Genomic DNA, 25,521 nt, shown 5'->3' with positions numbered 1-25,521 from the left:
TCGTTGTGCAGTTTGGCGTCGGATTGGCGTCGTGCTTCCAGCCCTCCCTTACCCCAGCCTCACCTGAACGACGCGTCAGCGCGCGTCAGCGAGAAAAGGACGACGACGACGACGCGCACCTGTAATGCGGGGAAGCCGTCCCTGGGCGCAAATGGGCCTGCCGACGGGCTGGCCGGCCTGCCCGCCGACTGCAGTGCGCTGCCGACAGTGATCCATGCGCACCATTTGTCAGTCAAACTGGCTGCCGCTGACGGGGCACCGCACCGCCGTCACCGACCGAGCCGTGCTGGCGGAGGACCAGGACGACCAGCGCAGTGCCGCCCAGCCCCGGCCGCAGGGGTCGGCGATGAGGTCAAGGCCGTAAAAAGGAAAGCCTGGCGATAACGCCAACGCCGCTACTCCGCGCGCAAGAGACTCCCAACGCTGGCCGTGTGTGCATCCTCCGCGCGCACGGGGTATCGGCAAGGTCATTTCTTTGCGGGTTGGTGTGCGTAGCCAATGACCCCCGCGATAACCCGTGTCCAGGTGACAGACCATATGGGAGGGCTCTGGCCGGCTCTGGCGCATGGAGTAACGACGGGGTCTTTCCTTTCGCGGCTGATCTGCCCGCCGATAAGCTGGAAGATTAAGTTTGACCTGCGCGGCCCTGGACGGGTGCATGGTGCGGGGCCGATCTTGCAAAGAGCGTCCTGTGTTAGGGTGTAGTGTCCAAACCGTGTGATTCCTCGACCAGTGTGGCGATGTGTTCCCGAGGCGCCGGTTCTGGGTGGCTTCGGCGGCGTGCCACCGGCCACCGAGCAACTAGCGTGAGAGCCTGGACGGACTTGGCAGTGCTTGGCAGGCTCGGCCCGGCTCCCCGGGGCCCCTCCCGTTAGACAGACATGCAATATACTAGATTTGCATGCGCCTCTCTGAGGCGCAACAACCGCAGCCAAGTTCCGGCGAGGGAGGCATGACTCCTCGCGTCCACCGCCATCATTTGTCGTGGGTTCGACTCCCGGCCGGAGCGTTGTCGTTTTTCGTTTTTCCTCCACGGGATCGTCGCGCCAGCACGTGGTTCTTCTGACGTATTTTGAGGGGCTGCCGTGCCGAACGCTGCCGAAATAGCAGACTTGGCTCGCCTGGCGTGCCGCTTGCTGCGAGGCGCTTGCGAGGCACTGCAAGGCCACTCCACTGAGCGCAGGCTATGTTCCGCGGATTAATTCTACAGTGCTGCTCCAGGTCGTTAACCAAGCCACTCTAGGGAAACAGTGGGACAAGCCGCACCACTCCAGAGCGACGGTGAAACAATGATTCGTGGCAGAGGCAGTCGGCAGTAGCTCCGCGCGCGATCGGTACTTACTTGTGTGGGCGTGCCCATTGCTCTTGATGTGGTTGTGGTTCCCGTGGTTCACGTGATTCGTGTGGTTCACGTGGTTCCCGTGGTTCACGTGGTTCGTGTGGTTCACGTGGTTGTGGTTCACGTGGTTCACGTGGTTGTGGTGGATCCCTCCGTTGCTGGTCGTTCTCATCATCGACGTGTTCCGTTGCATCTTTCCCATGCGGGCAAGGCTAAGGCTGGCCGGCAAGGCTGGCCGGCACCACGGCGCTTCCCGGCCTGGCGGGCTTGGCGCTGGTCTCGGCTACGTGTCGCACTCACTCCCGCATCACTTAGGCAAACAGAATTCACTTTGCTGAGAACTATTTTTTAACGACGTACTGTGCGCATCGCACTCTGCACAGTGACGGGCCGTCAGACAGTCCTTGGCCGCGCCATACACATGTCACAAACACAACACTTGGACACGCACGCAGGGCGCGCGCGCGACGTCGCGGACCTCCGCCCTGTCACATGACGGGGAGGGCGAGGCGCGCCTTCAAGCCGAGCGGCGTCGTCGCGGAGCGTCGTCGCGGAGCCGGAGCCGAAGCGCGGCCGACAGAGCCGAGGGGAACCGAGCGCAGCGGAGGACCGAACCGCCTCAGCCGGCGCATCGCACGCCACTGAAAGTCCCTCCTGTCCTCCTGGCGCGGGCCGCCCAGCCGTGCCGACCGGCGGGAAGGGAGGGACGTTCGCAGCGCCGCGCCTACCCCTGCCGCCGCCGGCCGGGCTGCCCGCTGCCCGCTAGCCGCCGCGGTCCGCCGCGGCAAAGGCGCGTCGCTGTCCTCCATGTCGGTGCGGGCCTCCCGTTGCACTTCGGCCGTCAGGGCGTCAGGGTCTTCCACGCCGGCGCCGTGTTTTGTTCTGCTCTGCGGGAGCGAGCACCGCCCGTGTACCGCCTCACTGCTCTGCTCGTTGTGCGCGCCGATGATGGCACTCTGCGACCTCGCGGCACCTCACGGGGCCCGAGCCAACGCCAGGACAACGCAGGCCGCACACCTGCGTTGTCACCGCGTCACCGCGTCGTCGAGCCCCACAGGTCGACGCCCTGCCCTCGCCCCCGCCCCGCCAGCCCACAGCTGATGCAGGAATCGGGTCACGGCGTCACGGCGTCGACATGGCGTCGCGGCGGTGAGGTTGGTGAGGTGACGACGCGGCGTGTGCCGTGCGCTGTGCTGCGGGCCGCCCGTCATTGTGTAACCACGAGGTGACGCAGCGCGACGCCGAGCCAAGGGCCAGCTGCAGATTGATTCCCAAAGTCATTTTCGTGTCTCTGTCTCTCTCGCACTCGTGGTGCGTCCCGTATTGCTGCGAGAGAGACATAGCTACGGAAACGACTCACGGAATCAGACTTCTGAATGCGTGGCGGCCGGTGGCGGCGCACAGGTGGCTTTGTCTCTGTATGCCAAGCTGGTCTCCATGGTGACGCCCCTTTGGCACCTTTGGCACTGAGGACTCAAGAGGGCCCTCCGAACAGAGAGAGGACTTGGCTTGCTGTTGCCCGCCGTCCGTTGGGCTGCCTAGCTGCCGGGCGCGTCGCCTGCCGCGGAGCGGCCAGTCGTCTCGCTGCTCGTCGAGGACCCGCAAGCCACGTCCGCCAGGCAGATGGCCTGCTCCAAGTGCTCCAAAGGGCCCTGGGCCCTGTCACTGTCGGTCGAGGCTCGCTCGTCCGCCAGGCAGATGGCCTGCTCCAGGTGCTCCAAAACGAGCTGGTCCCTGTCGCTGTCCGTCGAGGCTCGTTCGTCCGTCAGGCAGACGGTGGCGGAGAGGCTGCGGAGGGGACCGTCCGGGGTCCGCAGTGTCGCGTGCTCGCCAGCCAGGCCAGCCTCGCCGGCCGACCCAACGGAGCTCGCGTCCAGGATGCTGGCCTTCTCGGTGCTGCCGCGGGACGGTCGCTCGTCGGCCAGGCAGATGCTGGCTCGCGGGCCTTGCGGTGCAGGCTGCAGGGGGTCGGCCTTGGGCTTGGCCTTCCGCCGGTGCACCAGAGTCGTCCCCTCACCGACGTCCTCCTGCGCCAGGGGTGCACGACCAACCCATATTTTTTACTCTAGAAACCAATATCTATAGAAATATTTCATAAATGTCCTCTAGGAAATCCTTTTCTAGCCCATTCCTGTGTACCCATCTAATAATGAATATATACAGGTGTTTCAAAAGCCCCGTAGAAGTTTGAAGGTGTGCAACCCGCTCGCCGTCGTGCGGGCGGGCTTGCCTACGCGCTGGTCGGCGGGCGCCGGAGCGATCATGGGTTGCCACTCGTCCACAAGTGCAGCTGGGTGATGTCCCCGTCCCCCTCGCGGCTCCGGTTGCACTCGGCTCCATGATCGCTCCGGCGCCCGCCGACCAGCGCATAGGCAAGCCAGCCCGCACGACGGCGAGCGGGTTGCATACCTTCAAACTTCTACGGGGCTTTTGAAACACCTGTTAGAACTCAAGCCCACCTCCTGGTGCTTTTCGCGAACATCGGGAGGGAAGACTTTGAGGTCGTTGCTGCGGAGGGGCCGGTAGCCAGGTGCATGTCGACGGTGGATTCGGCAGGCGATGGCCACCACCGTCAAGTAGACCATCAGGCACAGCAGGATGACGCCCAGCAGGTACAGGGCGTGCCGCCCAGGTCTGTAGAAATGAATCGGATTGGTGAACGGAGTCCGGCGGAGTCCGAAGAATCGGCCCGTCGCTGCCATTCTCTAGCAGCCCTACAAGACGCCCCATGAGAGCGACGGAAGGAAACAGAGCTATTGAACAGCTCCTACCCGCGAAGGTCCAGTCCTGCTTCTTGAGGACGCGGACGTCCGCGGAGAGGGCGACGGGGCCGCCAGCCACCAGGGCACACGTGTACACGCCGTTCTGGCCGGTGCCGACCCGCTCCAACCGCAGCGCCGCCGTCCAGTCCACGCGCGCGGACGCACCGCGGCGGCGGCGGCGCCCCAGCGTGGCCAGCTGCGGCGGGGACGCGTCATGTCAGGCCGTCGGGGTGTTTCATGCTGCCAGCTTGACGCCACTTCCACACCTTCTTGCGCCGCGCTTTCCACCGCTGCAGGAAGCCCGGCTTCTTCGTGGTGGTGGTGACGTGGCGGACCGTCTCCAGGCCGGCGGGGTCCTCGATCGCCATGCCGTCGTGCTGCCAGGACACGGCGGACTCCATGCTCGCCCTGGACGCCAGCAGTTACTCGCCATACTCCATGGCACTGCTTCCAACATCCAGCTGGCATACGAACCCTGGACACAGGATGACGAGGTCGTCGCCGTCCTGGAGCTCGTAGTCCACGCGGGGCACGGGCCGCGGGGGGTCGCGCTGCCAGGGCCGCCGGCGCCTGGGGGCCGGGGCGCACTGCCCCTGGCACGCGTGCTCGTCCACCGCCACGAAGTCCGCCGCGTGCTTGGACAGCGCCGAGATGTCTGCGAGGCGTAAGTATCACCGTCGGTATCGCCCCGCTGACGGCCGCCCCTGCAGACTGATTCCAAGAGTCGTCTCTCTCGCAGTCATGGGTTGTCTCGAATGGGTGCGAGAGAGACAGCGACGGAAACGACTCTCGGAATCAGTCCGTCCTGCACCTACTTGGGTGCGTCTCGGCGAGCAGTGCTGACCGGCAGGGCAGGGCGCTGAGCGGGTCGCCGATGACGTCCGCCAGGGGCTCCAGATGGACGCCGTGCTCTGAAGCATCTCCGGGGACTCGGAGGCGGCAAGAGGCCACCCGCTCCCGCACGCCGTCGCCGCCCTTGCCGCCCCCGACCCAGCCCTTCCGCGAGCAGTTGACGCACGGCCCCCACGGCCCCCAGGCGCTCACCGCCTCCAAGCCGACGCCGGCGGCCCTCAACGCCGTGCTCAGGGGCAGCAGCGTGGCCTCCCGGTACGCCTCCCAGGATGACTCCGGGCCGCGCACTGCGGCAGGCGCCGCCTCGTCCACTGGTGCGCGCAGAGGGTTGGTCATTCACGTGCTTCACGGCCTTGTTCAGCAGACTCGATCCGTCTCTACCACGGGGCAATCCGTGCGGATGCGAGGGAGAGAGAGGACTCACGGTCGAGGAGGTACTGGAAGGGGCGGCCGCGGTCCGGGCCCTGCAGGTGGCTGCAGGAGTACAGGCCCATGTCGGCGCGCGACACATTCCGCAGCACCAGCTCGTGTCGGTCCCCGAGGAAGACGCGCCGGTCGTCGCCCCGCCGCGCCCAGTGCGGCGCCTTGCTCTTGCGCGCCTGCTCCAGCTGCAGACCGTGGACACCGAACGGTGAAGGTGGCGGCCACGGAGAACCCAAGGCGCTACGGGGTGGTTGTCTAGGGACCTGCACGGGCCGAGACCCGGAGGAGTTGACCAGGGCCGCAACCCGCCAAACCGCGTTGACGGCGTCGTCCCCAACCGCGTCCTCCTCGCCGCTGCAACGCGTGGAGAACGCGGGCGGAGGTGGTCAGCGGGTTCATTCCACACATTGCTGCCCTCTCGCACTCATGAAGGCGTCCCCGGTGCGACTAACCAGAAGTTGCACAGGAGCACGGCGGCGGCGCCGGGCTTGAGGAACACGACGGTCGGCGCCCCGAAGAGGCGGTCCGACACCAGGCTGGCGCGCGGCTCGCAGTGCCGCCGCGTGTCCTTGACGTCCTTGCCCACGACCAGCATCACGACCAGCATGGCGGCGAGGACGAGCTGCTCGCCGAACAGCCGATGGAGACGCACGCTGTTCATCATTCCTCGCCAAATATCCGAATAGTCGCAAATTGTCGCCACGCTATCGCTAAGTACCCAATCAATGTTGATTGCAGTTCGGCTCGGCCTTTGAAAAGCCCGGGCCCAGATAAGTATGACAAATTGAAATTCCATTCCTCTATATCTCTCATACCAATCCATGAATCGAAAAAGCTTCTCCCGCTTCGTCTGCTGCGAACCGTAAATATTGTGGTTGCATCACAGACTTGTCACAGAGGATCCGTCCGGTTCTCGAACTATCTCATTGTTTTTTTAAAATTCTTCATGCAAATGTAAGATTCTGCGCTGTTTCTGTCTCTGTTTTATGGGTACTTTATCTGACCTCTGTGAGGATATTGTTAGCAGTATCGCATAGGCTTTGAAAAAGTAGGTGTTGTGAGAAGTAATGTCTTAAACTTCTAATCAATTTCTATTCCATTCTCAGATGGGTCAGTCTGGCAGTTGTGAAAGTTCTATCCCCGAAAAGGTTACAACACTACAAGATGAACTGTTTCGTCAAGCTCGTAGCATTACCGAAATAGCTAACCTCTCATATGCAGAGTTTCAGCAACAATTGGGAGACTTGAACAAGTTGTAAGTTGAAGTTACAATTCCCTTCAATGCCTTCAAACAATAGTTGTTCCAGGCCTCTAAAACTGAGTCGTCTTTTCAGGTCAAAGCATTGCATGGATGCAGATGGAAAGATAATGGTCTTTGCCGTTAAAAAAGGCAGTGACTCTACCATTCTATGGAGGGGAACTGTGAAAATTGCCTGTATTAAAATTGACATGTCTACAAACAAAATCGATACTTATCGCCTTCTTACTCTAGCACAATTTTTGAAGGTATTTCTGTGTTCAAAGAACAGTGCTTGAATTTAGCTATCGTGTATGGAGAATTCTGATTCTATTTTGGTTCTGTTACCAGGTGTTCCGCTCTATTCAAAGCCAGTTTGCCGCTGCACAGCAATCTTCAAACAGAGGATCGCGCAGTGCATCAATGGATGAGTCAGACACTTCATCTTCCTCCACCTCATCCAGTAAAGCAAACAGCTCTCAAGCTTTTACCACCACAGATGCCATTACACTTCTGGAGCAGCGAGTTCAAGAGGCAGCTAGTGGCATTTTAGATATTGATAAACTGACAGAATGCTGTATTTGTTTGGACCGGAAGCCTGAAGTAATGCTACCATGTGCACATAGCTATTGCCTGGTGTGTTTCGAACAGTGGTTAGTACCTCTTATTTAAATTTTCAAATTTTTAAAAATGTTTGCCTATAACTTTTTACTGCAAATTGTTGAATTTCTCTTTCAGGAATGTGAAACACAAGACGTGCCCAATCTGCCGTGAAGCACTTGACAGCTCAGATGAGACTTGGGTGATTTCCGATTTCCCTGCTGAGAATGAGATCAGTGAGGATATTTGTCATTCACTCATGAAGCTTGCATGTAGCCCTCCTGAAGAGAGCAGGTAGTAGGTAAAATATTCAAAACAGATGATGTTATTAGGCAGCCCACACGCGGGCAAAGCTGACAGAGCATTAAAACATGGATTTTTTATCTCCATAAATGCATGAATATGTTTGTATGTACTCATACAAAGATGGAAGCAACTTGCAAAGGTACAAGTTAGAAATCAGTATGGACAATCTTAATAATAATGATGTTTCTGTCAGAATTTTGAGTGCTTGAAAACCCAAAGGTGAGCTTCTTTCCCTGTGCTCTCTCAACAATGATAATATTTGGCTTTCCCTTAACTATCATGACATAACTTATATTTTCATATTGCAATAAGATTTTAAATCAAACCATATTATGATAATCGACCTGTCCTAGGAAAATAATTGTTACAAGGCTGGACGCCAGCCTATTTAAGATCATTTCATTGCTGGGATCTCAGTAACAATTCTTTTCTTAAGACTGTTCAATATAAAATATTTTCACCGTATTAAGGCTTTAATAACTTTCAGATTCCTAGTGGACTCTTATTACTTATGGTTGTGCAACCAAATTCTAAAATTTTAAAACTTTTTGATTCATTCTTTAGTACTTTATTATTAATAAAAAAGAGGTAGGAAGAACAAGTTTTGTTTTGAGTGCTGTGTAGAGTGATCACTTTTCTCTCCAAAATAGTAGTTGTTTGTGTACTGTGCAGTGTAGTAAAACTCATTTCAGACAAAATTTTGGAAACAAATAATCAAAATAACTGGGGTTTAGCACCTATGACTGATTGCAGTCTGAATGTTAAGTCCCAAGTATTTCAGAAGCATGATTTCTGACACCCATCTCATCAATACGAACATCCCTGTATTTTTAATAAACCTTTTTTTTTTTTTTTTTTTTTTTTTTTTGGACTAATTTTTGTATACAATAGGTGAAGAGTGTTCCTCTGTGGCAAGGAACAATGAAGTTAAGTCATCAAGGTTGTAAAATTTACTAAGATAAAAGATTTTCAGAACTGTTAAGCTGTTTGATAAATTAACCCATGTTTTGTACAGTCTAGAATTATTTGAGCAGTTGTCTTGCCTTGGTATTTTGTGAAAGTGTAAGCTGCTAAGCAAACTTTTATTATTTTATTTTTCCTTGTGCCTTAGGAAACATGTATTCAACCAAAGTTCCCTAGTTGCAATTCCTGTGATAGTGGAAGTGTTTATCAACCATCACAGCTGACCCAACATGTCATGGACCGAGGTATTGTTTTTTTGTCCAAAGAGTGATGAGAATTTGAATTCACTTGGTAGTTGTGATATTTTTATTTATAAATTCATATTTATTTAAGTTTACCAACTGTAATTTACTTTGATATGTTTATGTTACACTAAAGGAGGATAAAACCTTCTGTCTAATTCTATGCCTTTTTCTTTCACATTCTCTTTGATGCTTTTCTTCACCATGGCCAGCAGGGGTCAGGACACGACTGAATCCACACCTTCAACATGTCTTTTTCAGCAGACATGACAGCTGTGTAGGTAGTTAGCTAGACGTATGAAAGATTTTTAGTTAGAAACAATGCCACAATGCTGTTATTTTAACTGAATAATGGTCAATTTGATATACCTTATTGAGCACAGGCCGTGTAGAGAGGACGTTTACTAGGGATTGGGGCACGTCTTTGTTTCCAAGCTGATCCATACAATGTATAGCAGGGTTACGTCGGTCATCATAAAAGGGAGGATCCCTCCATTGGTCAAAGTTGGTTTGAACAAGGAACCAGTTGCCCATTTGTTTCTTTTGTTTCTGTCCAAGTGGCCAGATATTGAAACTGTTTCTTCCTCGGGTTATTATACATCCCTGAACAACACACAGAATAAAAATCAAAGCTCACATGTAGAAGATAGAAAATGGGGAACACGCTTTTGTGCACTTTATTAAATTCATGTACCTCCTTTGATGAAATTCCAGACAGTATGAAGTAAACTGGTGCAACAAGAGATGGTTTTGCAAGCATTTTCTGTGCGCAGGTGAAACTATTGCATTTTTCCATGACTTGCCTTGTAAGAAAACCTATCCATTGTTGATTGCGCATTCCTGAAATCCATTCTATTATCCCCACATAACCACCGTTTATTCTAAAACGTTCATCTATGGTTAGAGTGAATTTTTTCTGAAAACAAGTCATGTTTTATAGAGAGTGATTGGAAGATAGACAAAACTTATGTTGCTGAAAGGATTTAACCATTACTCACTGGTTTGAGTGCCGTTAAAACACCAGTGTAACCAGCGTAGTTAACAGCACGGTAAACAGTATTGTTCCCTCGCACAAAACGTAATTGAACCACGAGAGGTTTTAAGAGGCTTGTAGTTTGCCAAGTGTGGTTTAAGGGGTCCCACCTGCATAGGCACAAGCACAATAAAAGGACATAATTGAAAACTAATTTCTAATATTGATTCAAAAATAGGCAAAACATTTGTAAAATACCCTAAGACATACCCTAAGAAAAGACCAAAGTCCAAATTTCTTCCATGAAACATTACTCCACTATCTGATTGTGCAACAATAGAAGTACAAGCACTGAAGAATTCATAGAATACATTAAACAGAGTGATTTCCCCTATGCCAACTCCGGTGGCCTCAGAAATCCCTATTAATTCTTCTCTGTATTCCTTTGGCAAAGTTTTTGTAAGGAGAGGCAAAACATGATCAACCATCCAAAACACACTTTTTCCAAATAGTAAATCAGAATTGTTTTTCATGTTCTCAATGAGAGTAATTATCTGCAAAATGTACAATGAAATTAAGGTACATTGGAAAGATGAGGTAACTCAAAATTCATATGCGAGACAAGAACACACTACATACTCCCTCTTTTTTATCTTGGACAAGCTTTCTCCACCGCTCCCTTGGTGGAAGATCCAAATTTATTATATACTCTGGTATATCTCTGGAAGCAGAATATCCAATTAGTTCCATTCGACACAAGTTTTTGTGGGTATTTGGTGTGTCACTCACAGTGAGGATGGTGGTACAACAGCAGTCTCACAATGATCAAACTGAAACCATTTCAATTTTTATTACTCAGAATGAAAGCATGCATTAGAGGAACATCAAATGCCAATGAGCATACCGGGGTGAAATTGCTTGGTCGAATGTTTTCCATGTGAGAAAAGTTCAGTGCTGCTTTGATGTTCCCTTTTTGTCTACCCATGTCAGCCAGCATGGTAGAACTCATCAATACTACCAAGAGAAAATGCAGCCACCATATCTCCATTTTCTAAGATAAAATAAGGCATTACAGAGGGAATTAAACTCTGATCAACCAGAGAGAAATCAGAAACATCCAGTCCATAAAATTAGACCACACAATGAAATGGAGGGGTGATCAAAACAAAAAGAAAGTATTTCTATTTAACGGTGTTTCATATGTTTTAATCATTAGCAAGTACATGAGAGTGAAAACATGAATTCAATCAGTCTGAGTACAATATTAAAGCTAAAGCATACTTGCTGAAATGCAGCGTTATAAAATCACCAAAACATGACTAGCAGCATTTAAATGAATAAAATATGGAATCCACATCACAAAGAACAAATTCTTGGCTGAATTACATATCCACAAATCCAGATTCAAAAATACATTATACGATAATATGATTGCTACAAATCTTACAATCAGCGTCAGAGATCAACTATTAGCAGCCTTTAGACATGCTGCACGTCTAATATAATAACAACTTATTGACAAAGAATTACTTAAGTAACATAAACAGAACAAGAAAAATAACAGTTGAAAGGGCCTAGGAATCATCTAATGCAGCTGTATTGCTGGCAGTCGACTGTAACAAATGTTCCCAGGTTGTCAAGAGCAACACCTTTAGCCTCCATGGGAGAATGAATTTTAATTTGTCTGACATGAGTGTCTCGTCCATTTTGGTGATTGCTAAGAACCGCTATCTGAATCATAAAGGTCCTGATGGGGCGATCATGAATGTCTTTAAGTGGCACACGAACCCATCCATTAGGCTCATTGAGTTCTATTACTTCAACTTCTTGAAGATCGTTGAAATTGGTTCCAGCCCGAATGGAGATTCTGTAGAATTTCAAAGTAATTCAATAAAAACAATACAGACAAAAAAAAACAGAATATGTAACCCATTCAAAATGCGAATGAACTAACCTGCTTGGACAATAGCTCTCATCTATCTTGTAATCGAAGTATATGCAGATATCTCGTATTGTTGTCTTTCGACGAAACTGAATGTTGACAAGATGAGGCAGCTGCCCATCGGACTGCCAGTAAGTATCCATGCAGCCATCTCTCAGCTGACCAATACCGTTTCCTGAAAAATGAGAGACACCAATTTAATGAGAATATACCTCAGGGGATGAGGTGAGTACCTGCCCAACTAGAGGCGGAGTCTGGAAGTACCAGAGAAACAAGTGCCCCGTTAATGAAACTAAGACGTCCAAAACGGGGTACTGGTCACGAGAAGAAAAGCCTAAAACGGCAATAAACAGATGATCGGATGGATGCCAAACATACCTGGTTTGCACGAAGAAAGACTCCAAACTGCTTGAGCGCCGACTTCCCGGACTTTGCCGGCGCGTTCATCTCTCGAAGGGTCGCATTCTCCCCCTGATCGAGGTACAGTCGTCATGGTTTCTAGTAACGCAGCGGTTCGGACACAAAAACCTAAACTTCTTTCTTCTTCCGTCGACTTCTGAGCCTAGAATCCCAACGGAAATTTCGATTTGGGCTCTCCAATGCGCTGTGTCTCTCCGTTGTTCGCGGTCGCCTCGTTTCCTCCAACTGCCTCTCTTGGATGGAACGCGACGCGAACGCTTCTAACTTCTAACCTAACCTTTCCGTCTTTGACAGGATTGGTGAAATAATGAAAAATTCGGCTGAACGCTGCTCAGCTGTTCAAAGACCTGTAGCGCAGGTGGCGCGGCTGGCGGCTGCTTTTGGAGTTCGCGGTTTTGGCGTCAGAGTATTGCGGATGCTGACATTGAATCAAACACGATTCAACCTGACGATTCCTTTGTCCCCTTTGTCTGCACGGCGCTACCCGAAAGAAGAGAACCCAACGTCAAGTACCTTTGCTAGATAGAACATCCGATTTTGAATGAGGGAAGTGCTGGAGTGAACATCGGCAGACACGCGTGACAGTCTTCAGTTCGGCCAGTAGTAGTGGTTGAATCAAAGCCAAATCAAACGTAATGTTTGTCGAGCGTGACGTACAGTGCAGCGGCAGCGGGCAGATGGCGCAGCGCAGGGCTGATGATGGCAGCAACAGGATGGGGAGGGGAGGGGTGCGGAAGGGAAGGGGTGAGGGGTGACAGTGAACTGCCGCGTAAGCATCATCATCGCCGTGCTGTTTTCTGATTTTTTTCCTCGAAATTTTTGTTTGTTAGACTGTACTTTAGAGGGTTAGATGTCCGTTTGCCGTCCCACTGTTTGCGCTGCTTCATACAGCCTGTACCGGGCTTCCCATGCGGAGACTCCGAGCTGGCCTTCGTGCGGGGAAGTCCAGCACCATAGGCAGGCCGCGGCTCCACGTCCACGACTTCCAAACACTGCTTCCGACGCTCTGTCTCTCTCGCACTCGCAGGGCGACCCGTAGAGGCGCGAGAGAGCGGCAGAGCGACAAAGCACTGGTCGGAATCAGCCTGCAGGGCGCGGTGGTACGTATGACGATACTGACTGAATTTAGCATTAATGGGGCCGAGGGCCTAGGGCCGAGGTGCTTGCAGCAAGCGTCAGAGCATCAGTCAACACGGAACTTCTGGCCAAAGTGGCAAGCGCAGGTCGAAGTCGTGCGTGTTGCAGCGTGATGGCAGAGTGGTGCGCTCGTTGGGGTTGACGGCGTGGTTGAAAACCACATGAAAGTGTGAAAGGAGGGGGGGGAGGGGGCACGACTGCGGGGCACGACTGCGGGGCACGGCAGGCTCTCCTCGGGGGCCTACGGGGGCCTTACGGGGGCCGGGGTAGAGACTGGGAGAGACCGGGAGCGCCCCACCACGGCCGAGTCGGGCAGCCCGGGCGGCGCGCGGCGCGACCTGTCTCTTGGCCGGGCTTTGCTTGGCTTTGCTTGGCTTTGCTTGGCTTTGCTTGGCCGTTTTGCCGTGCCGTGGCCGCCGCTTCGCCGCTTGCCGGGCTGGGCGGCTGGGCTTGCTGCTGCCCCGGCCAGTGCCGCCGCGGCCATCACTCACGTCACACTCGCACGACCCGATCGCCGACGTCGCCGCAGCACGCAGCAGAGCCGCAGCCGGCACCACGCTCAGCACCGCGTCTCCGGCGTTTCCAGCCATGGCGGCCCCGACCCGGCCGCGGGCCGCTCTCGCCGCCCTCGCCCTCGCCGCCTTCATCGCCGCCCTCGCGCAGCCCGCCGCGGCGCAGTCAGGTGAGCACGGCAGCACGGCGCCCAGGTGCAGCTCGGGGACCATGGAGGCGTGGAGGTGGCGCGGGAGGCAAAGTCACTGAGAGTGTTCGTTCGCGACTGTCTTTTGTTTTGCTTGTACTCGGCAACGGTGCAGTAGTTGTCGCAGTCAGGACTCTGCGCTCAGTGAGAGTGTTTTGGTCGGATCGGCTTCACAATATTTCCTTATCGTCAAAAGATGTGGTGGGGGCGGGGCAGGGCAGGTCAGCGCAAGGCCTTGGTCCAGATCGGGCCGCGTGATCAGCACAGGCATTTAACGCGAATCGTGTCTGGGACTAAATTTATCTTTTTCATACGGGGAATTTCCACCTCAGAGCTCCTTACTGACCGGTGATGCCCTTTGAAAAGGCGCGCCGTTTAGCGGACTGCAAAGCGCGAACCGCACGGAATGTGAATGCCACACGGGAAGTGCTTCTTCCCGCCAGCGACGCAAGCGGGTCGGCAGAGACTTGGGCTGTTTCCGTTTCCAGGCTCTCTGCATGCGAAGATACAAAGCTCCAGGCCCCACCGCTGCTGCCGTGCACAGGTGTCCGTGCCGCCGTGCCGGGTTCAAGGTCACGCCTCTCCGACTTACACAGACACACACAGCGGCACGGGACCGCGACGCCGCGACACTTGTGTGCGATTGGGGATAAAGGATGCTGAAGGGGGAGGGGGGAGGGGCGCTCGTGTATCGACGAGTCTTCCGTCATCCAAGTCATGTGTGCTAATGGCGACGCTCTAGAATCTCGAAACGATGCATTCTTTTACTCCAAGCGCGAGACGCGTCGCGACGAACGCCGCGGAATTTACCGCCTTCGCGACGACGGTGTCTCTGAGCCCTGAAACGAAAGGTCCTGGGGTCCTGGGCTCCAGCCCGGAGCCATGAGACGTAGCGCCCGACGTGGCCAGGTAGGCCACCCAACGGGCTCGTGCGCGGGGCGCGGACGTCGCGTTGCGTCGGGGCACAAATGATCGTCGCCTTGTCATTGTTGTTGTTTCTCTATGTCTCTCGCGTTAAGACGGCATTGTGGTGTTCCAGGCGGCAGCTGCTACACCCCGGAAGACCAGGCCGGCACCTGCATCCCCGTGGTGCAGTGCCCGCCGCTGGTGGCGTTGCTGCGGCAGCGGCCCGTGCCCCCCGAGAGCGTGCAGTTCCTGCGCAACAGCCAGTGCGGCTTCCAGGCCAACATCCCCCTCGTAAGTCGCCTCCTGTTGCTGCGAATGCTGCGAATGCTGCGAATCTGTGGGCCAGGGCCGCACTCGCGTCCCTCGCCCCGGAGCGGGCTGGGGGCTGGGAGCGACCGGAGGAGGCTCTGGAATTGCCGTTGCCGATGACGGCACCCTGGCGAGTACTGAACCGCCTCCCGCCAATCTGTGAGAGCCGTAAGAGAGCTGGATTTATGAAAAATTCATTCGAGGTACTGTCGCTGTAAGCGGGTAGAGTCCTACACGCGTTGCATCATTGATACCAGAAAGATAGCGCAAGTGCTACTGGAAAAATGTCACATAGCCCTTTTGCTTTTGGCAACATGTTGATCCTCGTTTGTTCGTTTTAGGTTTGCTGTCCAAACACGGGAGACCGTCGGCCCAACCCCAACAAGCGCCCCTCCACCCCCAACAACCGCGTGTGGGGCACCACCTCGACGACGACGCCGCGGCCCAGCCGGCCCAGCAACCCCCAGCAGGGTGGCCACGTCAACCTGCGCCTGCTGCCCACGGACGTGTGTGGCGTCGACCTCAGCCAGCGCATCTTCGGCGGCAACGAGACGGACCTGGACGAGTTCCCCTGGATGGCGCTGCTGCAGTACCGCAGCGGTGAGTGTACGCCACGCGAGGCGACGCGTGGCGAGGCGTGGCGACGCGTTCCAACCGGTGCACCGGTTTTGAGCTCCACAGTCGTTAAATGGGACTCCAACCGAACGTGTGACCTCACCAATGGATTGCTCTTCGAATAAGGAATCCATTTATGGGGTCACATGCTCGGTTCGAGTTCGGCAACACTTGTTCAAAAGTTCAGAAAGCGGATCTCCGAGACTGACGCGTGCCCGGCCTTGTCCTTCATGTTGCAGCCCGCGGCCAGCTCGGCTTCTACTGCGGCGGCGTGCTCATCAGCAAGCGCTACGTGCTCACGGCGGCCCACTGCGTCGCCGAGGACTCCATCCGACTGTGAGTGCGAGTCGCCGCTTCTCCCCTCGTGGGGACAGATTCGATGCATGGACTACCGACGCCAATGTCTTTCGAGCTTGCTCATGGCTCACGCCTCCCTTTGCCTGCAGCGTGAGCGTGCGCCTGGGCGAGCACGACACCAAGACCAGCCCGGACTGCAGGCCGGACTACACGAACGGCGGCCAGATCTGCGCCGCCCCCGCCGTGGACGTGCCCGTCGAGCGGTCCATCTCGTACCCCGAGTACGCCAAGAATGACCCCAACCACTACCACGACATCGCCCTGCTCAGGCTCTCGAGGGACGTGCAGTTCACTGGTAAGGAATTCCCTGCGGCCCGGACGGCCCCGACGACGCCTCGTCCCGAGTCTGCGTGCCTAACCTCTCCCTCATTCCCGTTTCCAGACTGGATCAAGCCAATCTGCCTGCCGACGAGCAGCGAAGTCGCCGCAAAGTCCTACGTGGGCAAGAAGCTGTGGGTGGCGGGCTGGGGCAAGACGGAGACGCGTAAGTATCCGCGTGTGCCTCTGTGGGTAGGGTGCGTGCCGGCCGACGACTAACGCCCCTCTGCCTGCAGGTTCCGAGAGCGACGTGAAGCTCAAGCTGGCCGTGCCCGTGGTGTCCAACGCGGACTGCCAGCCCGTGTACCAGAAGGCGGCGGTGCGCCTCAGCAGCGGCGGCCAGCTGTGCGCCGGCGGCGCGCAGGGCCGGGACTCCTGCAACGGCGACAGCGGCGGCCCCCTCATGGGCCCCGACCTGCACGAGAGCGGCGACATCCGCTGGTTCAGCACGGGGGTGGTGGCCTTCGGGCCCGTCAAGTGCGGCCAGGCGGGCTGGCCCGGCGTGTACACCAGGGTGGCGCACTACATGCCCTGGATCCTCGACACCATCAGGGACTAGGCCAGCACCTTGCTGCACCTTGCTGCACTTTGCTGCATTTTGCTGCACTTCGGGGGCGAGAACGGGCCCTTGCCCGTGGCGACGCGGTTCTTGGTCTCCATGACGGGGACGGCTCGTTGCTGTCATGCTGACTTCGACGTCACCGCGGGAACGCCTATGACCGCATAGGACCCTTCATTCATTTTTTGGGCACAGGACTGAAAAAATAAGTGCCCCTGCCAACAGCTGGGTATTATCCGTCAACTTCTCTGTGATTCATCATAACTTTATATATTCTGTGTGCCCATTTTTTTATTTTTTTAAAATATCACAATTGATTGCTAGGACAATTTTATTTTGCATGTAAGCTTTAGGTTTTAAGAATAATTCTACGCAGTACCCGTAAATGTTTATTATGTGACTGGATTTTATGTTATGAAGTAAGTTAGGTTTTTCTACCAATGCAATGTTGTGTTCCGTGTCGTAATTGCGAGCTTATTGGTTGACGCAATTACCTGTGTGTTTTCATTTTCCACTCGGATATCTTTGTGTGTGCTCATGTGCTTTTGTAAATGAGGTCGTAAATAAACAAAAATCTTGCCGAACGTAAGGTATTCTTTTTGTTAAATTGAGTTCGAATTGGACCTTTTTGTCTGAACGTTTCTGGTTGGGAATGCATGTGATTGGCCTGCCAACAACAGTGCTAGCTATAGTCGATTCATTCCTAACTTTAGACTCACTGTTCTCACTTTCGAATCTTCAGAAATGCCGGTTTCTATTACATCACCATCACCCATCTCTATCGTCATCATCAGAATGGTTCCAGTGATTCCCATGCACTGCGCACTGTAAAGATTCCCCCAAAGATCCCCGGTCGTCTGCCTACGCCTGCGTACGCCTGGTTCCCGGAGCCGATACTGGTTAGGTCCAGCCAGCCGAGCGAATCACGAAGAGTTGTTTCGACGCTCTGTCTCTGCCGCACTCATGGAAGACTCCGCAAGGGTGCGAGAGAGACAGAGCGACTGGCCGCTTTTCTGAATCGCTGGGCCAAGTTGACGGCGAGGTTCGCGTCACGGCAGGAGCCTGGTTCGCGGAAAGGCGGGGGACGGGGCCGGGACGCCCCACGCCCCACTCCGGCGCGACGGGGACCCCGACGGGGTGGACCGGGCGACTGGCCCCCGTCTGCCCCGCAGCTCGCAGTGCAGGCACCGCGAGGCACAGACACACATTGCCAGGCCGCTCGCCGTCGGTGTCGCATCCTCCACGATCAGACCGAACGCCGCGCAGCCGCGCTCCCGTCATGGCCGTGCCGACCTCCCCGCGGGGCGCCCTCGCCGTCCTCGCCGCCTTCGTGCTGGTGCTGGCCGAGCCCGCCGCGGCGCAGTCAGGTGAGCGTTGGTCCGCCGTCGCTACTCCGCGCGCGAGACGCCAGTTCACACCCCTGCGCGCGGGGTACGGACGGACGGCGTCCTTCCCTCTTCCCACGGATCGCACTTTCCGGGGGACATTATGGGCCGCGCCGATACTCCGTGCGCGAGAGCCTTTGGATGGTAATCGCGCGTAGAAGAGAGAAAGAGAGAGGCAGCTCGTTTTAGCCAGCTCCGTAATTTGGCCTTGGCGATGACGCGACCGGCTAATAAGGCATTCGCCGGGATTCCCCATCTGCGGCCGCAGGCCGTCGCAGGCCCTTGCTATGCAAAATGGAAAAGCGGGCACCAGGGCCCTCGACGCCGCACTGCGAACCGCACACCGACTCTGCGGCTCTGTCGGGCATTATTTTGCCCAGTAGGCAACCCAACCTACAGGCGCATGAGGCGGGAAACCTAACCGTGTGTTCTGAGAAGACGGACCCGAAGGACCTCTTCTTGTCGATGATTGTCGAGTCGATTGTGAGGTGCCGAGTTTGTGACCAAGTCGACGTCGTGTGCTGCTCTGCGCAGGCAGCTCCTGCTTCACCCCGGACGACAGGCCCGGCTCCTGCATCCCCGTGGTGCGCTGCCCGCCGCTGGTGGCGCTGCTCCGGAAGAAGCCCGTGCCCCCCGAGAGCGTGCAGTTCCTGCGCAACAGCCAGTGCGGCTTCGAGGCCGCTATCCCGCTGGTGAGTAGCGTCGCTTCACCCCGTGCACAGTGGGCCAGAAGACCGGTGGAGGCGGTCGAAACTTCGGACGCGTTTTGAGATCCACAGTCGCTAAACGGGTCTCAAATCGAACGTGTGACCCCACCAATGGATTGCTCTCCGACCGAGGAATCCATTGGTGGGGCACACGTTCGATTCTAGTCCCGTTTAGCTACCCTGGTGGTCAAAACGCGTCTAGAGTTTTGGCCGTAGCCGTGGCGGACGTCGAAGACCCACTGCAAGTCGGACGCCTTGTCTCTGTTTTTCAACCCGTCCTCCCTCCGGCCGCGCAGGTGTGCTGCCAGAACACGGGCGACCGCGCGCCGAACCCCGCCGTGAGGCCGACGACGAGCAACCGCGTGTGGCCGGACCCGGTGACACCACCCACGTCGCCCAGCGGCCCCAGCGGCCCCAGCGGCCCCAGCCCGCACGACGGCCACCCCAACGCCGGCCTGCTGCCCACGGACGTGTGCGGCATCGACCTCAACCAGCGCATCTTCGGCGGCAACGAGACCGAGCTCGGCGAGTTCCCCTGGATGGCGCTGCTGGAGTACCGCAGCCGTGAGTACCGCCCCCGCCCTTGCCGCGTGTGCCCTCGTCTCTCTCGCACCCGTGCCGAACGCCCTGTGAGAGCAACGGAGACAAGAGCGGCCGGGAGTGCAACTTCCAAAGCGACTTGGTGCTGCCGGAAACCCCCGCGCTAACCCCTTGTGTTGGCCGTTGCAGCCCGCGGCCAGCTCGGCTTCTACTGCGGCGGCGTGCTCATCGCCAAGCGCTACGTGCTCACGGCGGCCCACTGCGTCCAGGAGGACGCCATCCGACTGTGAGTCCAGCGCCGCGACCGGCCAGGAGGAAGAGCGCCTTCGACGCTGTCTCTGTCGCACTCTTTAGGAATACGAGAGAGACGGCGACGAAAGGCTCTTCGTTCGGCCGCCCCATCTGATGCTGGTGCAAGGCGTTCCCGTTGTACTTGATGCCTTCCTTCGCCTGCAGCGTGAGCGTGCGCCTGGGCGAGCACGACACCAAGACCAGCCCGGACTGCAGGCCGGACTTCTTCGGCGGTCAGACCTGCGCCCTGGCCGCGGTGGACGTGCCCGTCGAGCGCGCCATCCCGCACCCCGAGTACAGCACGCGGGACCCCAACCACTACCACGACATCGCGCTGCTGAGGCTCTCCGCGGACGTGAAGTTCACTGGTAAGTGACTGGGCAGGCTGGAAGGTGGCCGAGACGCCGGTGATCTTGCAGTGTAGGTGTGTGGGTCGCCGTCACTAATGCGTGTCCGATAACGCCTTGCTTCCAGAATGGGTCAAGCCCATCTGCCTGCCCGTGTCCGCCGAGGCCGCCAGCAAGTCCCAGGTCGGGAAGAGGCTCTGGGTGGCCGGCTGGGGGAAGACGGAGAAACGTAAGCACCTTCACGTTAGTTTACTTTGTTGTTGTCGTTGACACGGCTCTTGCGTTGGACTAACCGCCCCCTGGCTGTCCGCAGGGTCCGAGAGCGACTTGAAGCTCAAGGTGGCCGTGCCCGTGGTGTCCAACGCGGCCTGCGAGCCCGTCTACAAGAAGGCCAGCGTGCGCCTGAGCAGCAACAGCCAACTGTGCGCGGGCGGCGAGCCCGGCAAGGACTCCTGCAGCGGCGACAGCGGCGGCCCGCTCATGGCCGTGGAGGACGACGCCAGGGACGGCAGCAGCGGCCCGCGCTGGTACAGCACGGGGGTCGTGGCCTTCGGGCCCACCAACTGCGGCACGCGCGGCTGGCCCGGCGTGTACACCAGGGTGGCGCACTACATGCCCTGGATCCTCGACACCATCACCAACTAGACCCTGGCCAGTGTCGTTGATCCTTGCCAGCACCGAGTAGTGCCGTCCAGCGCACGACGACACCCGCATCACATCTCTCTCGCACCCACACCGCTCGCCCCATGAGTGCGAGAGAGACAGAGCGACCAGCGATTCGCTGTGCCCTGCAGGGCCACGGCCAAGTTCACGTCCGTGGGAAATGCCCACAGCCGGCGCACCACGCGGCGCGTTGATGTGATAACGACTCTCATTTACGTACTGAGCACCATTCGATTGATAACTCATCATCTTTGTTTTCAATAATGTTCGCCAAGCGCGCCAAGTCACTCGAAATACCATCCTCTCAAAACTAAGAATTGAACCGATCCGACAAACCCTCCTGTCGGCAGGACAGCATGGCAATGGGTTTGAAGCATTTTTGCCAATGCTGAGTAGTACCCTGCCAGTTTTAACATGGTTTTAACGATAAAACTTTATGCCTCTCCGGCTCGTCGTTGGACCTGAAGTCAGCAAGTGCCATATTTCACTGTCCGTCGAACTCCTCTGCTGTGATTAACTAACTACCATAACCTTCATGTTTGCGACTGCTGTCTGATCGGGGTTGGTTACTGTACAGTATTTTAAGAAATAAGTAAGATTAAGAGTTTACCTTTTTGTGTTGTTTAAGTGTAGTTTTTTCCTATGCTGCTAGAGGAGGGAGACCTCCCGCTCCTCGAACTAAGTTTGTGATCAAAGTAAGTTAGGTTTCTGTAATTAAAGACACTTTTGACCCACCGGGTTTACACACACGCCTCTTCTTCTGAACCCCGAAACCCCTTTCCTTACTTTGACTTTTTGACCGCAACAACGTGGTTTTCCTCACGTGGTTCTTCACGTGGTTTTCCGCGCTCCCGCTCCCACGCCGGTTGGGCTGGAGCCGTTTGAGCGTTCCCCGCCTAGGATAATAACTGGTTGATTCCGCAGGCCGCTGTAGGGGCCGCGCGGCCGCGCCTTGAGATGCCTTGAGAGCGACGGACGGAACGCTGCGCGCTGCGCGGACTCACGTGGCCGATACTGCGTTCCACCGGCCGTGCCTTCGGCCTGAGCCTTACTCGTAGGGATCCCGAAAAGCAAGGTCCAAGCTTTTTCAAGTCTGGTACACTATACGACGTGTCGCAGCCAAAGCAGCCAAAGGCACTCAAAGGCGCAGGGACTTTACGACCAGACCGGCTCCAGCATCTCGCCGCTCTTCTCCTCGGCCGGCAAGCTGGCAACTTGCCGCGGGGATGCGGGCGCGGGCCGCGGCGGGCCGCGGCGGGGCGGGGCCCACAGTCAGCACGCATGGTATGGGAAACCCCTCGCGTCTCGCGTCGCTGCTGTGACGTCCGCGGGAGCGAGGCAGAGCGAGGGGCCCACGGTGACGTCAGGTGGACGAGTTTGGCGGCTTGCTTCTGCAGCTCTGCTCCAGGCTGCTCGCCGCCGCCGCGGCGCACGATTCAACGTGTCCCCGCGCTGCAGACACATCACACGCACGCTCTGCCCCCCTCTTTTCCCCACAACGCAGGCACACACGCACACGCAGACACGCACACTCTTTTATGCTAAACATCTTGGCTAGAAGCGGTAAATGCGGTTCTCCCAGAAACAAAACCAAAAAATCACAAGTGGAAACAAAAGAAATTGTATTTTCCACTCCACCGATAAGAAAAACCCAACAAAAACAACAGCTAACTACAATAACCATAACAAAAACAACACAACACGTGCATGTCCAAATTGCGCCGCCGCTTGGTGTGTTCCTTGTTTTCCAGTCATATGAACTGACTCCACCTGTTCCATCTGACCGCTGCCGCCCCCCCCCCTTTTTCCACGGTGGTCGGCGGTACACGCCGTGGCTACGCCGCTGCCTCGCCATGATAACGCTCTCGATGATTGTTATGCTTCGCCGAAGACGAGGAGATGGCGTGGGGACCGCGGCCTGGCGGCGAGGTGGCTTGGCGGCGTGGCGTCCCCCCTCCGGAGTCCGCGCCGCGGCATGGCGGCATCCCGCGAGAAACACGCTGACGGCCGCCGGCCTGACGGCGTCATCGTTGGCCTTTGTGGGGGCAGCACCGCCGCGAGCAGCCGGCCGCCAGTCAGTCATCTGAAGCCGGTCTAGTTCGCGGCTCCCGTCACACGCCGCGCACCGTGCACTCGACCTGCAGCATGGCCTCCAGCATGGCCACCAGCACGGCCTTCACCCTGGCGGTGGCCGCCGCCCTCCTCGCCGTGGTGCACGCGCGCAGTGAGTAGACCGGACAACAGCCGCCGGTGCGGTGACTTGTTTTGTTTATGTGACGGCACGCCCTTGCGTCGCAGGCCTGGAGCCCAGCGGCCCGCGGCCCACCTTGGACACGGCCTCCCTGGGCACCACGGAGCAGCCCCCCGCAGAGGGCGCAGAAGCGCGTCGCTTCCACCTGCGACCTCCCGGCCTGACGCGCGACCCGCCGTACCTCACCCACTTCGGCGACGTGCACTTCCCCGACGTGCAGTTCCCCGACTTCTCGTCGTTCGCCCCCAGCAGGCCCAGCAGGCCGAGCAGGCCGTCGCGGCCGGCGTACGAACGACCCGAGGTGTCCAGGCCGCTCGACCCGGACTTCGGGTCCAGCTCCGAGGAGAGGCCGACGCGCCGCCCCAGGCCCACCAGCGCGCGCCCCGCCTCCGCCAGCCTCATCAACCCCAAGGAGTGCGGCGCCCTCGGCGAGGACCGCATCATCGGCGGCAACATGACCGTCGTCATGGAGCTGCCCTGGATGGTGCGCCTCGGCTACGAGTCCACCTGTAAGTACCTCACTGCTCGCGCGGCCCAGGCCACTGTTCAGAACTTGGAGTAGCTCGGTGTGACAAGAGACCGGACACTGACCCGAATGAAGAAAAAGCTCCGGACTGAGTATTCGAACCTCCGTTCTGCCTTTCCGCAGTGAGCCCCTCCTTCAGCTGCGGCGGCTCCCTCATCAACGAGCGCTACGTGCTGACGGCGGCACACTGCGTGGGCGCCGGCGAGGACCCGTGAGTACCGCGGACTACTCGCTCTGTCTCTCTCGTGCCCGCGGTGGGACGCCCCGTGAGTGCGAGAGAGACAGAGCAAAGACAGTCGATACCCCGCGCGCGAGGCCGCCAGGCTCTACCCCGTGCTTGCTTGCAGCGTGATGGTCCGCCTGGGCGAGCACGACTCGCAGCGCACCGAGGACTGCTCCACCATCGCCGGCGCCAGGGTGTGCGCCCCGCCCGTGGTGGACGTGGACGTGGAGAAGGTCATCAGGCACGCCGACTTCTCGTCCGTCACCCTCATGAACGACATCGCCCTGGTGCGCCTGGCTCGCCCGGTGGAGTTCACAGGTCAGACGCTTGGCCGGTTTTCGTTGGTGTTTTGCCGACTGCCGACGCTCATACTCGCTTCCCTGCCGACAGACGCCGTGAGGCCCATCTGCCTGCCGACGTCGCGGGTGTCGTTCGGGCCGCTCGAGGGAAAGGCAGCCTCCGTCGCCGGCTGGGGCAAGGGCCTGAACCATGCAGGTAGGTTCTGGATTTCAGAATATCGAGTCCTTGAGAGTCATGTGAACACTCGGAATCAGTGTGCAGTTTGGTGTGGACGCGGCCCACGCCGCCGGCATGACTTGGCCGAGGCGACGAACTAACCCGAGACCTTTCTCTCCGCGCAGTCCGAGGCACCCGCTACCTGATGAAGGCCAACGTGCCCTTCACGTCCTTCTCGAGCTGCGAGCGCGAGTACTCGAAGCGCGGCATCGACCTGGACGAGCAGTCGCAGGTGTGCGCGGGCGGCAAGGCCGGCGTGGACTCGTGCCAGGGCGACAGCGGCGGCCCGCTGTACCGCGCCGCCGAGGTGGACGGCCGCCGCGGCCCCTTCATGGTGCAGTTCGGCGTCGTCTCCTTCGGCCTCCAGAAGTGCGCCGTCAAGGGCGTGCCCGGCATCTACACGCGCGTGGACCACTACCTGCCCTGGATCACCAGCCACATGGAGCCCTGAGGACAGGAGGGGTGAACGCTCCCTTCCTCAACTCTCCGTCCGCGCCTCGGACCGAGCCGGGCCGAGCCCAAGAACCACGTGCCGAAGTGCCCCAGTGCCGTGAACCTCGCGGCGGAACCACCAAAGCTAACCGAAGTAGTAGACCCTCCGGATGATGAAGTTTGTTTTACACCAGTGCTGTGCTTTTGCTAAAGACTCATATTGATTTTGTGATACTTTAAAAGCAATACTTACGTGGTGCGTTGGCACCGCTTCTGCCTTCTTTTATGACAATAAGTCTGAGATTTTTAAAAAAATGTTTACCGTCCTATGAGATTCAATAATCTTCTGAGTGTATTTTTTCTCTCGATAAACATGTCAAACATTTTGTGATGAGACAAAAATTATATAAATACTTAAAATCGTAGCTTTTATAAAATCTTGTATTTGAAAAATCAGTTAGTACACACTAAACTTCTTACGGATACATCCTATCTGTATTACGGACATTTTTGTGCAATTGCAATTACGGATAGATTTTGCTTGTAATACGGATGAAATCATCCGTATTACAAAGAGTTTTACGTCCGTAACATACAGACGAAAATATCCGTATGGTACGGACGTAAAACTCTTTGTAATACGGATGATTTCATCCGTATTACAAGCAAAATCTATCCGT

The 25,521-nt window shown here is 56.5% G+C and overlaps 6 protein-coding genes across 9 annotated transcripts in view; 3 read left to right on the top strand and 3 right to left on the bottom strand.

Annotated features, from left to right (window-relative positions):
* LOC117651016 (calpain-9-like) overlaps positions 1 to 1,900 on the bottom strand; it is a 63,458-nt gene extending 61,558 nt beyond the window's left edge. For both annotated transcript variants that reach the window (XM_034394717.1, XM_034394718.1), the window contains exon 1: positions 1,343 to 1,900. In XM_034394717.1, the coding sequence (XP_034250608.1) occupies positions 1,343 to 1,541 (199 nt within the window). In that variant the 5' untranslated portion in view covers positions 1,542 to 1,900. The remainder of the gene's footprint in view (positions 1 to 1,342) is intronic.
* Positions 1,901 to 6,209: 4,309 nt separating this feature from the next.
* Positions 6,210 to 8,882, top strand: LOC117651025 (RING finger protein 141-like). Of its 3 annotated transcripts, none has more exons than XM_034394731.1 (5): positions 6,210 to 6,330; positions 6,483 to 6,631; positions 6,711 to 6,882; positions 6,965 to 7,266; positions 7,352 to 8,882. In XM_034394731.1, exons 2-5 carry the CDS (start codon positions 6,483 to 6,485, stop codon positions 7,509 to 7,511), a joined length of 783 nt encoding a protein of 260 aa, XP_034250622.1. In that variant the 5' UTR covers positions 6,210 to 6,330; the 3' UTR covers positions 7,512 to 8,882. The 3 variants fall into 3 exon arrangements, with proteins under 3 accessions (XP_034250622.1, XP_034250624.1, XP_034250623.1); XM_034394733.1 differs by having other exon boundaries at positions 6,249 to 6,366; XM_034394732.1 differs by having other exon boundaries at positions 6,271 to 6,424.
* On the bottom strand, positions 8,766 to 13,338 carry LOC117651021 (acid ceramidase-like). Its single transcript, XM_034394726.1, has 9 exons — positions 12,573 to 13,338; positions 10,602 to 10,748; positions 10,487 to 10,527; positions 10,337 to 10,418; positions 9,968 to 10,251; positions 9,723 to 9,867; positions 9,419 to 9,640; positions 9,094 to 9,327; positions 8,766 to 9,013 (listed from the first exon to the last, which is right to left on the bottom strand). The coding sequence occupies exons 1-9, from the start codon at positions 12,588 to 12,590 to the stop codon at positions 8,924 to 8,926; spliced, it is 1,263 nt and encodes a 420-aa protein (XP_034250617.1). The 5' UTR covers positions 12,591 to 13,338; the 3' UTR covers positions 8,766 to 8,923.
* On the bottom strand, positions 10,876 to 12,370 carry LOC117651029 (anaphase-promoting complex subunit 10). Its single transcript, XM_034394740.1, has 3 exons — positions 12,018 to 12,370; positions 11,652 to 11,814; positions 10,876 to 11,564 (listed from the first exon to the last, which is right to left on the bottom strand). Exons 1-3 carry the CDS (start codon positions 12,130 to 12,132, stop codon positions 11,279 to 11,281), a joined length of 564 nt encoding a protein of 187 aa, XP_034250631.1. The 5' UTR covers positions 12,133 to 12,370; the 3' UTR covers positions 10,876 to 11,278.
* Positions 13,339 to 13,658: 320 nt separating the features above from the next.
* On the top strand, positions 13,659 to 21,638 carry LOC117651155. The gene is made up of 14 exons (XM_034394959.1): positions 13,659 to 13,878; positions 14,936 to 15,093; positions 15,453 to 15,711; positions 15,966 to 16,062; positions 16,173 to 16,378; positions 16,466 to 16,567; positions 16,638 to 16,955; positions 18,133 to 18,327; positions 18,880 to 19,037; positions 19,349 to 19,616; positions 19,782 to 19,878; positions 20,049 to 20,251; positions 20,358 to 20,459; positions 20,544 to 21,638. Exons 1-14 carry the CDS (start codon positions 13,785 to 13,787, stop codon positions 20,873 to 20,875), a joined length of 2,589 nt encoding a protein of 862 aa, XP_034250850.1. The 5' UTR covers positions 13,659 to 13,784; the 3' UTR covers positions 20,876 to 21,638.
* Positions 21,639 to 22,912: 1,274 nt separating this feature from the next.
* LOC117651022 (spaetzle-processing enzyme-like) lies at positions 22,913 to 25,266 on the top strand. Its single transcript, XM_034394727.1, has 6 exons — positions 22,913 to 23,117; positions 23,192 to 23,653; positions 23,794 to 23,881; positions 24,018 to 24,211; positions 24,284 to 24,388; positions 24,535 to 25,266. Exons 1-6 carry the CDS (start codon positions 23,039 to 23,041, stop codon positions 24,858 to 24,860), a joined length of 1,254 nt encoding a protein of 417 aa, XP_034250618.1. The 5' UTR covers positions 22,913 to 23,038; the 3' UTR covers positions 24,861 to 25,266.
* The last annotated feature ends 255 nt before the right edge of the window (positions 25,267 to 25,521 follow it).

This window comes from Thrips palmi, unplaced genomic scaffold, assembly GCF_012932325.1.
Source record: "Thrips palmi isolate BJ-2018 unplaced genomic scaffold, TpBJ-2018v1 HiC_scaffold_5, whole genome shotgun sequence".
NCBI lineage: Eukaryota > Metazoa > Arthropoda > Insecta > Thysanoptera > Thripidae > Thrips > Thrips palmi.
The sequence above is the reverse complement of the archived record's forward strand: the minus strand, read 5'-3'. Positions and strand labels throughout refer to the sequence as shown.